At 44.5% G+C, this 16617-nt stretch overlaps 1 protein-coding gene across 6 annotated transcripts in view; it reads right to left on the bottom strand.

Annotated features, from left to right (window-relative positions):
* The window catches only part of LOC149361973 (uncharacterized), a 233440-nt gene that overhangs the window by 216051 nt on the left and 772 nt on the right, over window positions 1-16617 (bottom strand). For 4 of the 6 annotated variants that reach the window (XR_016288977.1, XM_089572887.1, XM_089572891.1 and 1 more), the window contains exon 2: window positions 4086-4391. Coding sequence is in view for 5 of the 6 variants with exons in the window: in XM_089572887.1 (XP_089429013.1) it covers window positions 4086-4188 (103 nt within the window). In the remaining variant the exon portion in view is untranslated. The remainder of the gene's footprint in view (window positions 1-4085; window positions 4392-16617) is intronic. The other 2 variants (XM_089572889.1, XM_089572888.1) reach the window with 1 other exon arrangement.

Genomic DNA, 16617 nt, shown 5'->3' with positions numbered 1-16617 from the left:
GTTTCATTTTTGTTGTGTTGGACTGACACGAGCACCTAAAACTAAGCAGTGGTTACTGCCCACAGTGCAGAGGAGGCAAAGAGAAACAGTGTGCTTAATTTTGGTTTTATTGCATAGGGTAATTGTGGTGGAAGAGGCCTCAGTGTATTGCAAACTGTCGTCCAACTTTTATGCGTCTCTACAGCGGATGTTTAGTTGTCTTTTCCTCTGAAGTGCATATGTGTACTGTTATCACAAGAGCTCCATGTATTATAACTTGTGCCCAGTTGCACTTCCCATGTGTTGCTTTGTTTGGGAAATACTGTCTGTCTGGGTTTAAAAAATAAAAGAGCCGACGGGTATGAAAGTGACGCTTGTCGGCCAACTCTGCAGCACGTGACCTGCTCCGCACCTAGCCGTAGCACGCGTGTTCCCTGATCGACCATGTCGCCGCGGGGATGCTCTCCGTCAAAGAGAAATTGGCTGCCATCGAAGAGGTCAACGCTGGAATTAAGAAGACTGCAGTGGCAGCCAAATATGGAATCACGAAAAGTACGCTGACAACACTTCTAAAAGTTAAAGACAAGCTGCGGAGAAACGCAAGCTGCTTCGCGCCCAACAGAAAAAGGCTTAGAGAAGCGGTGCACCCAGAACTCGAAAAGGCTGTTCTCCTTTGGCTGAAGCACGCACGGAGCTCCAATCTGCCAGTGAGTGAACCAATCCTGTGGGAGGAAGCTGAACAGCTGTCGCTGCGCTTCGGAATTGAAGGCTTTAAGTGCAGCTATGGCTGGATTTCTCACTTCAAGGAGCAACACGGCCTCGCCTTCAAAACTGCAAGTGGTGAAGCAGCAGTGGTCGATGAAGCTGTAACTACCGACCAGCAGCACACGCAACTGAAGAGCCTGCTGCATGAATACTCTCCGGCTGACACTTACAACGCCGACGAAATGGGGCTGTTTTTCAAGTGCCTTCCTGATCAGACCTTGTGTCGAAAGGGCCAGCGGTGCACTGGCGGAAAACTTAGCAAAGAGAGGCTGACAGTCATGGTTTGTGCCAACATGGACGGAAGCCACAAGCGTGAACTTTTTTTTGTCGAAAAGTCAAAGTGCTCCAGGTGGTTTAAAGGTGTCCGAACACTGCCAGTTGATTACACAGGAAACACACGTGCATGGATGACGCAATCCTTATTTGAGGACTGGCTCCGCAAACTGGATGGGCAGTTCAAGCGGGCGAAGAGGAAGGTCTTGCTCATCGTCGGCAATTGCCGTGCACATGGCGAAGTGGAGGGGCTGGAAGCAATTCGCCTCGAATTTTTGTCTCCCAACAAAACAGCTGTCCTCCAGCCCCTGGATCAAGGGGTAATAAGATGCCTGAAAGTCAACTACAGGAAGCTGCTACTCCAGAGAATGTTGGTGTGTATGGATAATTCAATGCCATACACCTAACACTAGTACTCTCATCGTTGGGGATGCTTGCTGCTGCATGGAATGCTGTGACGCCAATAACAGTCCGAAATTGTTTTCAGCATGCCTTCCGCATCCCTGGCTGCAGCAGTGACTTGCCTGACTGCCAGCAAAGTGAAGATGAAGGTTGCCTGCAAAGCGACGACACAAACCAAGTGCTTTCTGCTCTGCAAATGCACAACGTAGCTGCCGACCTCGGCGATTATGCAGCTGCTGGTGACGACCTGTGTGTGTGCAGGGGAGGACAAACTTGACGGCTTGGCAGCGGAGGTGATGCCACCAGAATGCAGTAGTGAAAGTGAGGAGGAGTTACAAGAGCAATCCACTGTGACAACTGCACAAGCATTCATTACATTGCTCAAGTCCACCAATTTCTGATGACAACAGAAAACTCTCAAAATAAACTGGCTGCTCTCACTGGCATAGAGAGCTTTGTGTTGAAAGAACATGTAGCACGGACGCAGTCAACCATGCATGATTTCTTTAAAAGGTCTGGTCAACAGTAGAAGATGACCAATAAACTTGTTGTGTGCCTTGCACCTCTACTCTTTGTTTATTTCATGTAGTTGAGGTATGGAAGTGCTTAAAAATGATCCAAATAGATGCCCAGTCATAGTGTGTTCTATCATCTTGCCCAGAGTTGTATATACGAAAACTTCTGATAATTCAAACAAAATCCTGGGGTCCCTTCGAGTTTGAATTAATGAGAGTCTACTACACGGAAGGAAAGGAATGTTTGAGGATGAAGTACAGTCAAACCTCGATATAACAAACATGCATATAATGAATTATTGAATATATCAAACTCTTCCGAAATATTTCTGTCAAACACATGTATTTTTAACTTCCTACAGCGAACGCGGTTCGGCATAAGATGGATATAACGAACTTCGCGACGCCAAGCACTACCTCACTTTAATAGCAGGAGGCAGGCTTCGTTGCACTACAAGTGTGTTATGCGGCGCAGCAAACGTTCCGGACTACCTCGCAGGCGCTGACAGCGCCACAGATGCCACGTCGGCGTTGAGAGCCAAAGAAATCGTTTGCATCTCACAATCGCTGACAGCACCGCTTCAGCAGCGGCAGCAGCGGTGCGATCGCGCTGCCGCCGCCACTGCTGAAGCGGCGCAATTGAATGTTGCTTTTGCATCTTTTGCATTTTAGTGTTAGCAGTGGCGTGGCCGTCGTAGCATTTTGTGGAGGCTGCATCGGTGGTCGTGTCGCGTGTGGTGCGTGGGTGTGCATAGTGCTGTGATGGCGGTGAACGTGAAAAAAAGAGCAGCACTGACGCTAAAAACCAAGCTCGAGATAATTCAGTGTGTGGAGAACGGCAAAAAGAAGTGCGTTCTTGCGGACTTATTTGGCACCCCAAGGAGCACTCTGAGTACCATTCTGAAGAACAAAGCTGTCATCAAGGCACATGCACAAGAGACCACACGGACAAGTGCACAGCGTCTTCAGCCCCCTGCATTCAGCGACGTGGAGAAGGCGCTCTACAAATGATTTTTGAATGTCAGAGCTCGAAACATACCGGTGTCGGGACCGATGATTCTACAAAAAGTGAAAGACTTTGCCTGTATCCTCGATGCCGAAAACTTTGTCGCCAGCTCCGGATGGCTGCAAAGGTTCAAGGCACGCTATGATATCGTAGGCAGAACGATCTCTGGCGAAAGTGAGATGGTTAACTGCGAGAGCATCAAAAAGTGGTTGGAAGAGCAGTGGCCGCAAATACTTGCAAAATATCACCCCAAGGACATCTTTAATGTGGATGAAACGGGCCTATACTGGCAGATGCTACCCAGGCATACCCTTGACGCGCTTGGAGAGCCATGCCATGGCGGGAAGCAAGGAAAGGCCCGGATCACTGTTTTGCTTGCCGCCAACATGGACGGCACTGTGAAGCTGCGACCCTTCGTCATCAGGAGATTTAAAACCCCGAGATGCATGAAAGGCGCATGCATGAGTAAGAGTATGAGGTGAGATGCATGAGTATGCGGCTTTCGGCCGCATACTCCCTGTAGAGTATGCTTCCAACAAGAAATGTTGGATGACGCGAGAACTTTTCGCGAAGTGGCTGCATGCTTGGGACTGCGAGTTTGAGACTTCGAATAACTTGAGACTTCGAATGGCAGTAAGCTACATGAAGCCATTTGTCAAAAATGCACGAGACAGTAGATTCAGACACATTGAATCTGAAGGGCAGGTCAGCATTCTCAAGACTAAGCTTGATCTTCATAAGGAAAAGCACAAATTCTTGACACTTTGCCGAGCTGTTGCTCACACTATGTGAAACAAATGGCTCTAGCATTTTGAAAATTGCAACAAGCATCGTGAAGCTTGCCATCCCTGTTTAGAACACTACCTTGGGCTCTGAACTTCTCAATGATACTTCTGTCATCTCAAGCTGCACCTTTCCGGAATGTGCAGTGTACACACAGTCGTTGAGTCTGATGCATTCCTGTTCTAATTAATGCCCCAATGTCGCTCATGCCCATATCTGTCTGCACATAAACATCTGGAAGAGAACGTTCATCGCTTAACGGTCGTGTGAAAGAAGGAGTTGGCAAAGAGCTGGACTGCAGGATGGCCGCGCAATTATTTCTTATGGCAAGGCTATGAACGCATGGTGCAAGGCCGACTCACCTGTTTCCTTTACTCCAGCGTCGACCTCCTCAGCCTGCTGCGGCGAAGGGGGAACATCGGGCACCGGTGCGGCGACGCCGCATGGCTCTTCCGACCCGGTCATCTCTTCTTCTTCTTCTCCACATAAAAATGGCACATACCCACACGGGGGGATTGGCCAAGGTATGGTCTCGGCACGTCGTTTTTGCTGCCGTCATTGCTGGCTGCACTCGTGGTGATCCGAGCCGACTCGCCTAGTGCTGTAGCCGAGATGCAATGACGGGGCCCAGTCCGGGTTCGTGTTATAAAACAGATCGGCTGGCGCCCCTGCAAATCAATATCAGGGTGTAGTCTTCCCACGTTTTCACTAACCTTTAGTTCACGACAAGCCACTTACCTGTGATGAAGTATGCTCTGCACACACAAGTAAGTTGGGGTTGTCCGGGTCGAAATCAGCTCGCTTAATTCGTGACAGCCACAATATGCGCCTATTTGTACTAGGTGTCTTTCAACGCTCGCACTTGTCTGCTATGATCCTCGGAATTCGGTAGAAATTTGTGTTCGTCGGCTTTTTCTTTCTCCTTGAGCTGTCGCTCCCGTTTTAGCAGCCAACTACAGCGCACAAAACCATACTGAAGCTGTGGAGAGACACAGACAAAAACGACGCGAGCTGACAAATGCTTCCATGCCGGCGGTAAGCTAGAAGAGGAGAGGCAGCGGTGGTTCGGCAGCGTGGCCGACTGGCATGCGTTGGGCACCGGATGTGATGTCGGTGCAAGCTATGTATTACCTACTTTGCTATGTCGTTGATTATCTATTTGTAACATAAAGACAACAGAGCCAATGTATGCGTGCTATTCTTTTTTTCATGCGTTCCCTTTAGGCAAGCAAAATTTTGACCACACTTATGAAGCTGGTGCAGAAATGTTTATGCTCCATAGCGCAACAAACTCACCGCCAATGGAAGCGCGAACCGCGGCGGTCACGTTGATTGAATAATGGCGCCATTCCTGACGAAGCACTGAAAGCGCTCTTAGCGAGCACTGATGGTAGCGGTGCGGCTTCGCTCGACCCGACGAAATGACGATCAAGATGGGTCAGCCGGATGTGCTGACGCACCCTCGCTCTTTGCTGGGGATCTGCTGATAGAGCGCGCTGGCGTGAAGTTTTGACTAGAGTTCCTGTATATGCTACCAAAGGTAGCAGAGTTGCGCGTCTGTTTTCCCTCGCCGCTCCGAACGCCATTCGCCGCGAGGCGGTCACGTGATTTTCGTGACGTCGTGTGTTCTACACTCCGCGGAGAAGCTGACTTCACAGGTGCAGCGCCGAGCGAACCCTTGTCAGCTCGACGCTTCATGTGAGCCCGCGCTGTCGGCTACATTCATTTGTTTTCCGTGCACACCTGTGGCGTCAGGTTTGGTGTTCTAAAGTGGCAGTGACGGGCACAGTCGTCAGCTATGACTAGATGCAGTGCGCCAAACTGCAGCAACCGCACGGGAAAAGGCAAAGCGTTTTACGCAGTGCCATGTGGAAGGTCGGCGGCCGAAGTGCATCGGCGCCTCAAGTGGCTCTTGAGAATGAACCGCGATAAGCGCGCCCCAAAGGGAACTCGGATATGCGAGGTAAGGGGTTCGTTTTATTTACTCGAAATATAATCTTTGTGTTCTTGTTCTGTTAAGCGGCTGAACAACTGTCGCGCTGCCCAGTGCTGTACAGAGATCAGCAGGCCTGTCGAGCGCTGGTAAATAAAGGGACGGTTGACGTGAAATCTTATCGCAGCTACCTTGTTGCGGGCACTGCGCTTGCTTTTTGATCGTTCGTGTAGGTAGGAAACAGCGCATGTGCTCAAGCGTTGGCCGTGAAAACCGCTGCCTGCTTTATTATATCACTGTTTGTGCTGTGTAAGCCGCAGCTCGAGGGCTTGCTGCTCACAGTGTTTACATGTGAATTAGCTCGCGCATGTCCACTTCTTCTGACTCGTTGGTCGATTTTCAAGAGATATGAGTGAAGCAGTAGGTTTTACTTGCAGCCAGGAGTTTGTAAAAATGTATTGAGTTCAGTGTGATTATCAGCGTTTTTCATTTTCTTTTCTTTGTTTCTTTATATTCTATTTTTTATGTTTCTCTTTTTAAATTTTGCACTTTTCATATTTCATTTTTAATTTTTATTCGTAAAACTTTCATTTTTATGTTTTCATTTGGTTTGACAAGCTGAGTGGACACTTCTTGTACACGTTTCCTGCGGACAGGTCTTGTCTGCCAAGAAAGGCTTTCGTCTTAATATTGTTTCCTTCTTTTCTTGAGACTTCCTTCACTTCATTTCACAACACACGTTAATTCCATGTTAATGTATCACTGGCATTTTGTCCTCATATGTCGCCACTGTTTCACTGATGATAAACAGCTGTTGTTACTCAGAAAATGACATGTTAAGAAGATTATAAAGCTCTATTATTAAAGTGTAGAGATTCGCATGAACCATGTGCGTCAAGGCTGCTAATTAGTGCAAGAGTGAACTTGCAAGCTGTAAAGGCTTTCTCAAACCGACCACTGGGGTAGCAGGTACGAAAAGCATCCTCGGACCGTTTATTTATAGTTTTTGATTGTCCAACCTTACGGTCTGGTCGTCTTCCAGTGGTGCCATACTGTACGGCTTACGCCAACACTAAACAGCAATTACAGTTTTAGAGCTGATGAGAAAATGTACATGGGGAAAAATTGCAGTGATAGTGCCAGTGCAGGTAAATGTTTTTGTCCGCTCCCATCGTAGGATCTGTAGAAACTTGTCATGAATTGCCATTTTCAGCATTGCTGCTCATGGTAAAACTTGGCCGGTGAATTGTTCTTCTACCTGCTTTTTTTCTTTATGATTATCTTGTATTACAAATACATGCAGGATCATTTCGAGCCAGACCAATTTGAGATGTACAGCAAAAATGGAAGAAAAGAGCTCAAGCCAGATGCTGTCCCTACTATATTTTGCAGTGAGTTCACAGTGATGAAGTCTCTATAAGCTCATCATTTATATGAGCTCCAACAATGCAAACTTGTTCATGCAGGCAAGGAGGCATTAGAAAATGGCGCAGTTATGGAGTCGACCTCATCAACGACAGGTGGTCTGCTTAGTCCCTGAAGGTCTTTGTTTTGTGTAACAAATAGTAATCACTAATAATTTTTTGTTATTCCTATTTTATCCCTACAGCTCATCCTTTGAAGCAAGAAGAGCAATATATGCTTAGCGATGCATGTGCGGAGACTCAAGGAAACAAAGCAGTCGTAGAGTCATTCCCATCTACGTCAGGTGCAGTCTGTTTATTCAATCAAGAGTTTTGTTGAGCATGACAAATAGCAGGCACTAATATATTTGTACATTTTTTATCCCAAAGATTCTGTGACAGAAGAATCGTTCAGTCTATTTGAACGTACCAAGACCTTGACTTCAACATCATGTGAGATGAAAATCTTAATGTCCTGCTGAGAACATAGAGAATAATAATATTCAATTTCTTCATATCATCCTTATTCTGTAGGCATGGAAATGACAGAGTCAGCCAGAACCTATTCCCCTTTCCTTGAAAAGCAACCTCCTCTAGCTTTGCAAGGTAAGACAGTGGCCCTGTTCTCGACTTGGCTGTGCTGATAGTAGTAGCCGTGAAGCATAGAGTATGTCTTGATTCAGCACTTTATTTTGCAAGTCTCATTGTGTTAGTAAAATATATTCAGCTCTTTTGACAGCATAATGCTAAACTTGCAGGTAAAACAACACCGGACCAACCTGTTTACTTTGATTCCTGCCACCTGCAAACTCCAGCAGGTAATGTGGCCATTTTTTTAGAAACTGAGGCTTGGAAAGAGCTCATAGTTTCATTACACAAGCTTTTCTGCAGTATTTGCACCTGAAGTTCTGCCCATTCAGTCCATAATTAATTGTATGAGGAACTATTGCATATTTCCCAACTTCATCTCAATGTCAAACTTGGTATGCCTGTAACTCTCATTGTTCTGTGTTCTTGACATAATAGCTTCGAAAAAAAGCACAGCTTTGGGTGCTTGGCTGTCTGGGTGTGCAGGGTTACATTAAGGGTGGTTGTTTCCTTCTACTGTTTCTCTTGCTATTAATTTTTCAAGTAGAAGCGAACTTTCCCAATCATGAGCTTTAATCTACAGCACATAAAACTGTGCTCAGTAGGCAGAATCTTTCTTTATTTGCAAGCAGTGTAGTGCATGCTCAAGCTGTCTTATATTTTTATCTGTGCACAGGACGTTCAAAAACGAAAAGAGAGTTAGACTTGGAGCGGCGTCTGAACGTTGAGCAGAAGCGACGACGCAAAGCCGAAAAGGAAAGGGATGAGCTCCGGGATTCGCTTGGCCGTATCCTTTCCGATGACCAGCTCAAGGCACTGGAAAAGGGGACCATGAGGGGAAGCTCATGGTCTCCAGGCACACTTCAGAAGGCACTCCACCTTAAAGTAGCTTGTGGAAGCAAGGGCTACGAATTTGTAAAGGAAAACGTTGTTCCCTTGCCTGCGACGAGAACTCTGCAGCAGCACATGGAACACCTAAAGTTCAAGCCCGGTAAATGTTACACTTCACTTTGACTCCGAAGCGTACAAAAGACTCATTTGTGTTTTTTATGCAACTGTGCTTGTGCAGGGATCTTGGAGGAAGTTTTCACTGCACTGAAGGAGAAAGTGGCCACACTGACTCGGGAAGAGCGCCATGCCTGCATCTTAATGGATGAAATGCAAATTTCCCCTGGCTTGGATTACGATGCATCATCAGGATGCATTATAGGTAGAGCAAATATCTCATTCTTTGTGCCAGTCACTCTTCAACGCCAACATTGAACTTCATATGTCATCGTGAAAAATGTACCAATTTTTGATTAACCCACCCCTTATGTAATACCCCGAAAGGGGCCTTTAAGGTAAATAAATGAAATGAAATGAAATTCATATCGCCATGGATGAATGACCTTTATATACTAATGTAAACCTCAAAAATCTCAAAGCATGCTTGGACTTGCCGTGATTATTTGAGACAAAATGCTTACCACTGATTACTGTGCTTTTGGTTATCAAGACTCTATCCCATTCACAAAATGTTACCTAATGTGGCATAATGAATGTATTTAGCGCTTAGTATAATACCACCCCACTGAAATACTCAGTAGTGGTACCTAATTTGCACAAAAGGTTACTTAAATACGCAGTTTCTTTGTATCATTCCTACTATGTATGGCACTCTGATTTGATTGTCTATGCTTGCATTTTTCAGGTCAACCAACAATAAGCCCTTCAAACAAAACTGCCAAGGAAGAGCTCACCACACATGCATTGGTCTTCATGCTAGCGGGCATAACAAGCAGATGGAAGCAAGTTGTGGCTTACCATTTCACATGTAAGTGATCAGATAGTTTCATTCCATAGGTTAGTTTTCCACAAAGGACTGCACTAGCTGAAATGAACTCGGGCAAAAAAATGAATTGAGTGCTAGGTTTGTAGAGGAACGCATTAAAAAATAGTGCTGAATTTTTTTATTGTCTTCTTTTGAACTCTACAGCAACACTTAGCCAATGCTTATCTAAGCACGAATCACAAAATATAGTTGAAAGAAAGGCAAAGGTGTTTCTTAATTATTTGAAGACAAGTATTTGCCCATTATGTTACATACACATTAGGCTTGTGCGATAGCCACACGGATATTTACTTCTGGGAGAAGCCTTTTGGCAGGGTGTAATTCTACTTTATAGTTGCTCATCAAATCTGTTAAAAAGCATTGTACCTTGCACATGGTGTGCACGTATGTTCTAGCAAAGGGTATGCTACTCTCTAAATTAATTTCAGTAATGCATTGGAATGCTATGGTATCTGACAGTGTCACTTTGGTCCGTTATACATGAGGCCTCATGGTAATGATCCTGTATTCTCGCAGGCTCATCTTTCAATGCAGAGGAGGCAAAAAACTGCCTTTGGGCATCACCGTTAGTGCAGTTGTGACTGACATGGGACCAGGCAACTTGGCCATATGGCGCCTGTGTGGCGTTCAAGTCACCAAGTACGGGAAACCTAGTGTGTCTTGCTCTCATCCTTGCGGCGGAGGAAGACGACTGTACTTTTTGGCAGATGCTCCACATCTGTTAAAAAATCTGAGGGGCCACCTTGTTCGAGGGCAGCTCATAATGATGGACAAGTCCACAATGGAAAAGCACAACCTGACCAGTAATAAGGCAAGTCTCATAAATTATGTTTCCAGACAATTTTTGCTATCCACTAGACTGCCTAGAGTAAGGCAATGCAACTCCAAGATAGAACAAGCTTAACTTCAGGATGTTTACAAACCTATGATATAGTTAATTCTTCATACTCACCTTTTGCTTCGATTTAACAATACTTGCTACTTTTTTTAGCCAATTTCTATGTTCAAAACACACCTATTGACGGCATGTGCATCTGACTAGCACCAGTCACTACAATTTATACCACAAGTCATTGTTTGTTACTTTCTGTCCTCATTTTTGTTCTGAATTCAGCTTAATATTTTTAGCTGGTGCTCCTAAAAGCACGGTGCACTCACATTACTTCCGTGCTTCAGCGGTAGCATGAATTGGAGTTGTAGAACGCCTATATTGACACACAATAAAGCAAGCAACATAGTTATAGAAAGCAGGAATATTAATAAGAACGCACTATCATGCACGTTGTGAGCTGCGTCGTGCAAGGTGTTTGGAGCACAGTTCACAAAGCAGTGTAAGTCGAGCCATGCAGGAAAGTTATTCGTTTAGCGAGTAATGAAAACAACAGAGTACCTTGAATTTTTGTGCATATGGTGCTCTGTATGACAGTCCATTTGCTTGAAATAGATTGGACACCTATTGCTTCACTTTGGACTATTTGCAGGGCGAATTGAGTGTGTTAGTACGCAATAAAAATGAGGTCTTCTAACAGGCCATTTCACGAACATTACTATTTGTTTTACATTTTTCTAAACTAAGTGCAAGAAACAGCTATATTATTTTCGCTGTTATAAATGTTGGCTTTTCTTTTGTAGCAGGCTTTTTGTATTGTGTGCACCTACTCACACTCATAGACCTTTACCTTTACGTTCAGCTAAGGAGTCCAGAAGTATTTCCGTGATAGGAAATGCAGCAGCATAACCATGCATGCACACTTTGTTGTGGGGACCATCGGGCTTTTTCTTGTTTTTGCAGGTCTCCCTGGAGTATGTCAAACAGGCGTGCGAAATTGATTCCAAGCACAAGCTCAAGCTGATGCCCCATTTGAAACTGCGTGACTTGGACCCAAATCATTTTGAGAAAATGAATGTGTCATCAGCGCACGCCCTTTTGCACCACTCCACTGCTGCAGGCCTGAGATACCTAGTCCAAAATGACCGCCTGCCCAAAGAAGCCATCACAACAGCTTTTTTCATAGAGCAGGTTTTCAAGTGGTTTACCATCATGAGCTCACGGTCAAGGAAAACTGCCCTCAGTGAAATCTGCCCCCAGAAAGCTGATGAGGCTAAAACTTTCCTGTCAGAATATCTCACTATGTTTTCAGATTTGTCCATCATGGACAAGCTAGGAAGAGGGTCATGGAAGCCTGTTCAAACAGGTGTTGTGCTCTCAACGTTGTGTGCGTTACAGTTGAGGCAATACTACATTGTGGAGCAGAGCTTTAAGTTCCTGATGTTAAGCAGGCTGAGCCAGGATGCTCTAGAAAACCTTTTCAGCACTGTGAGACTAAAGTCGCCAGTTCCGCGGGCAAGAGAGTTCAAGGGCACAGTAATAATAATTGTTCTTGCACAATTTTCTCAGCCTAGTCGTCACGGCTCGTACTCAACTGACGACTCGCATGACCTCCTAGCTTTTTTGATGAGTAGACAGGAGGCAACTGAGCTATCTATTGACAGTATCGTGGACTTGAGTCTAGATGGTGTTCTAGAGTTGTGTAAAGAGGAGGAAGACAGCCTAGAATACTTTGCCGGTTATGTTGCGTATGCTGTAGTACACAAATATAAGCTGTGTCAGCAGTGCCGTGCCAGCATTATAAATCAAAGCAAGGAGGTTCCTGAGCTCGTGGTACTCAAACGTTACACAAGGCAAGGGCGAAACCCTCTTAAGGTTCCTTCGGACCCTCTTCTGAAGCTGCTGCACATGTGCGAGCAGCTGTTTCGTGCTAATGAGGCTGGCCTTTTGGAGTCAAAGTGCACTGTGGAGAGCTTGAAGAAGCCGGTTGAAGGCAACTGCGAGTCTCTCAGTGCATTTCCTAAGTGCCACAATGTAGCATCAAAGGCAATTAGCCATTTTTTTTTGTGCAGAATGAGGTTCGCCTTAAGAGAAAGGAATGCACAACTTCTGTCAAAACTGCGCCAGCCTGGCAAATGCGGCTCAAAAAGCATAGGAATGCGCATTTTAAGCCAGACTGTCAGCTAACCTTGTCAGTCATCATCATCATCATCATCATTTATTTTCCCTTAAGGACCCCTAGGTGGGGCATTACATAAGGGGGGAGCAAAAATACGAAATCACAAACAATAGGAACATTTGAAATAGAACAGTGAAGAAGGCAAAACAATTGTTAAAAGAGCATTGAAAAATGAAAAAGGGAACAATAACAGGTACACTGTGGCCGTCACGCTATATATACAGGAAGAAAACGGCAACACTGATTAGCAGACAAGGGTTCAAAAATGTAACATGTGCAGAGGTGGTACTGAAAATTGTCGGGCATTACACTGTAAGTGCGCTAACGAAAAGGATGAGATAAAAGCAGGGTTTTGAATTTATTTGCATCGCGCTCAGTTACAACTGCCTCAGGCAGCTCATTCCACAGTTCAATGGCAGATGGCAGGAAGGATTTTTGAAAGGCATTGGTGGAACCATGTAAACGCTGTAGGCTCAGGCTGTTAAAAAGTCGACGAGATGTTCTATTGGGAGGGAGTAGAAGTGTGCAGTGCAATTGAGGAAAACTGTAGTATAACTTGTGGAAAAGGCAGAGTTGGGAAATTTTACGGCGAAAAGACAGTGGCGGTATGTCAAGCGATGATTTTATGCCAGAAACACTGGTTCTGCGATCGTAACATGAAGTAATAAATAGGGATGCACGACTTTGTACTGATTCTAATGCTTCAATAAGGTATGACTGATGCGGGTTCCAAATGGGTGAGGCATATTCTAGTTTAGTACGAATGAATGTTTCATAAGCGAGTTTGCGGATGAATGGAGGGGACACGGCTAAGTATCTTCTCAGTCTGTTGAGCGATTTTAAACTTTCAGCTACTATGTTTAAGATGTGCTCGGACCATGAAAGTTTGCTAGTGATTGTTATTCCTAAGTACCGGTAGGACTCGACTTGTGTTATTGGGATTGACCTTAAAGAATACTGGTAATTTAAGCTATTGCGTTTACGTGATACTGTCATGTACTTGCATTTTGAAACGTTTAATGTCATCAGCCACCGGGTGCACCAGTTGGTTATTTCGTTGAGGTCATTTTGGAGGAGGACTTGATCGTTGTTTGATGATATGCGTCGATACAGAATGCAGTCGTCTGTGAATAGGCGAATTGACGATGATATGTTGCAAGGAAGGTCGTTAATAAATACCAAAAAAAGAAGAGGGCTGAGCACAGAGCCCTCAGGAACACCCGAAATGACGTTTGTAGCTGAAGAATGGTGGTTGTCTATTACAGTGCGTTGCGAACGGTTAGAAAAGAAACAGTGGATCCACGATAAAACCAGTGGGTCAAGATGAAGGCTCGAAAGTTTGGCCATGAGGCGACGATGGGGTACGCAGTCAAATGCTTTAGAAAAGTCCAGATAAATGACGTCAGTTTGAAAGCCGGAGTCGAGATTAAAGTGAAGGTCTGTTGTGAATTCAAATAGCTGTGTTTCGCATGAAAGGCCTCGACGGAAACCATGCTGATTCGGAAAGAAAAAAGAATTGGCGTCAAGGTGTGATGCAATGGCTGAATACAGTACATGCTCTAGCAGTTTGCAAGAGATGCACGTCAAAGAAATGGGGCAGTAATTCGAAGTGTCAGAACGGCTGCCAGATTTGTGTACAGGGGTTACGATGCTATTTTTCCAGTCACTTGGAATTGATGTTGTAGCGATAGACTGATTGAAAATTATCTGTAAAATCAAACTGGAAACCAGTTTGGTACCTTTTAGAATTTTAGGCGATATGTTGTCAGGGCCTGGACTGCTACAGATCTTAAGGTTATCTGTTAGTTTCGCTATGCCTTCAGATGTGATTGTGACCGGCTGCATTTCGGAGTAGTTAAAACACGGTTGGAAGGGAACGTCGGAAGTGGGTTCATGAGTGAACACAGAAGCGAAATACGAATTCATGACTTCAGCGCACTGGTTACTTGGTACATGCGAGCCATCAGAATGGGTCAATGACGTGTGGCGGGCAGCGTTTCGGGGTTAATATGCTCCAAAATTTTTGCGGTTTGTCGCGTAGAATAGTTATATAATAGTTCAGCAGTGGCTCTCTGAGGGCTCAGGTGAAGCGATATTTATCTCTTAAGTAGCTTTCTAGGTTGCAGAAAGCTACTTAAGCCACTCCAATAGAGCGAATCCCACCAAATGTGCTCGACCATTTTTGTTGCGTTGTAACACTCGCAAGTACTATTTTTTCCATTTTCTGTTGAATTGTGCAAAAGTTTGGCATTCGAAATTGCTGAGCACAGTCTGTCGGGCGCTTTTGGCCGGGTTGGAAGTTTATTTGCAGTCTTAGCTGAACGAAATGTCAGAGTTGCGGCTGGTTCTAATGATAAGTACCATGTTCCTGAATATTATTTTTTATTTCATTGTGGCTTGTGTTTGCACGCTTAGCATCCTGACGAGTTTTTTTTACTGTCTTGTTGCTGTTGATACTGCTGTATTACTGTTTGTCACCAAAAGTTGTCTCTGAAATTATCCGTCTATCTTGTGTGCCCTCTCCTGTTTGCGGCTGTGGAAGGCTTACAGTATTGATAAATAAATAAAAATTTCTAACATGTCTCAAGATCTACCAGTGCCATCACACCGAACATTTGCCTGTTTCGACAGCGAAATCAGAATTGCATTGGTGAAAACATTTTTTCATGTGTCGACATTTGTTTACCTTGATCAAATCACTAGATTTTTTTCTAATTTACACATATTATCAAATAAAGAACAAGCTACGAAAATCTTGTTTGTCTATATCTTTCACTCAGTGTCCTTTTATGAATACTAGTTTGAGCCTATACCTGTTCCTCGAGACAGTATTTGTAACATATCACTGCATTAAACTTGAACAGAATTTACAGTCTGCATCTGCAACTTTTTGGCACTTCACTAGGCCAGGCTCTGCTTACTTTACTGCTGCTTCGAGCCTTCTGTAGTGATGGTTTGAGGTGAGACATAAGGGACAATGAATGTTCAAGAAGCGAATTCCATGCGAAGTTTTGCTACATTTCGATGCCAGTCTCACCTGCATAAACATTTAATTCGCCTATGCAGCCGCTGCGGTGGCTTAGTGGTTATAGCTCTCGGCTGCTGACCCGAATGACGCGGGTTCGATCCCGGCCGCGGCGGTCAAATTTCGATGGAGCCGAAATTTTAGAGGCCCTGTCATAGCCTGAGTCGCTTTGGGACGTTAAACCCCCCTAAACCATTTGTCTGGCTATGCTATAAAGTATTGTTCTTAGTAAAAATGTCCTTAAGAACCATCTGACAAGGATTAAGTGAGAGATGTGAGGATAGGATAGGCAAAAATCGCATGTAAACAAGTTTCGCAAATCTTGATGACGCAAATAATTTCAGCTAGAAGACAGCAAATCAGCCTATAACCTCGGCTTTAAAAAAATCCTGGAATCGCGAAATGTTTTGATACTGCGACCTAAGCCGAATCTACGAAGAAGTATAAGAATGCAAAGCGGAACATTAAATTAGTTTTTCAGAACAATAAGGATGAAGCAGGCAGGAAAACCTACCACAGTAATCAACAACTATTATAAGTTAATAACTAAAGAGAAACGATAGTGCTGCATAATACCTACGTTACATAATATCTACGTGTAAGAGTACTTTCAAGGTCCTTTAAAGATCCGTCCCATCACTGCATTTAGCAACGGGGTACATTTTTTGAAATGTGTTGGGCAAGCAATTGAGTTTTAATTTTTTTCGTTATGTCAGATTCGTCTCGTTCAATGCATTGGCGTTGCTTTAGTCTGCTTGCCTACAACAAGCTGCAGAATTATTTTAATGTGGTTCTAGAGAGATGCGTTTTCGTATTTTCCGCGCATAACTCGTACAGAACACGCGGCGGTGCTAGTTGTGAAAAAAGTAATTCATCGCTAGACTCTTTTTGTTCTGCGTGCACGCAGGAATACAGGATGGGACAGACGCTGTCTCATCCGGAACGGGACTGCTTGTTCACCTGCAATTATTTGTTCCAGAAAGAAAAAAAAAACTCGCAGGCGCGTTTCCAGTCTTTTTCCGTCAGTTTGTCATGATTACGATTTGCTGTTAACCTTTGGCTATTTTTTTTCGTGCTGTATGTGCACCTTCGGGAAATCACAG

The sequence above is a fragment of the Amblyomma mixtum genome, chromosome 2 (genome assembly GCF_055824585.1).
Source record: "Amblyomma mixtum isolate Tamu chromosome 2, ASM5582458v1, whole genome shotgun sequence".
Lineage (NCBI taxonomy): Eukaryota > Metazoa > Arthropoda > Arachnida > Ixodida > Ixodidae > Amblyomma > Amblyomma mixtum.
Note: the sequence above shows the minus strand (reverse complement) of the source record. Positions and strands in the feature narration are given on the sequence as shown.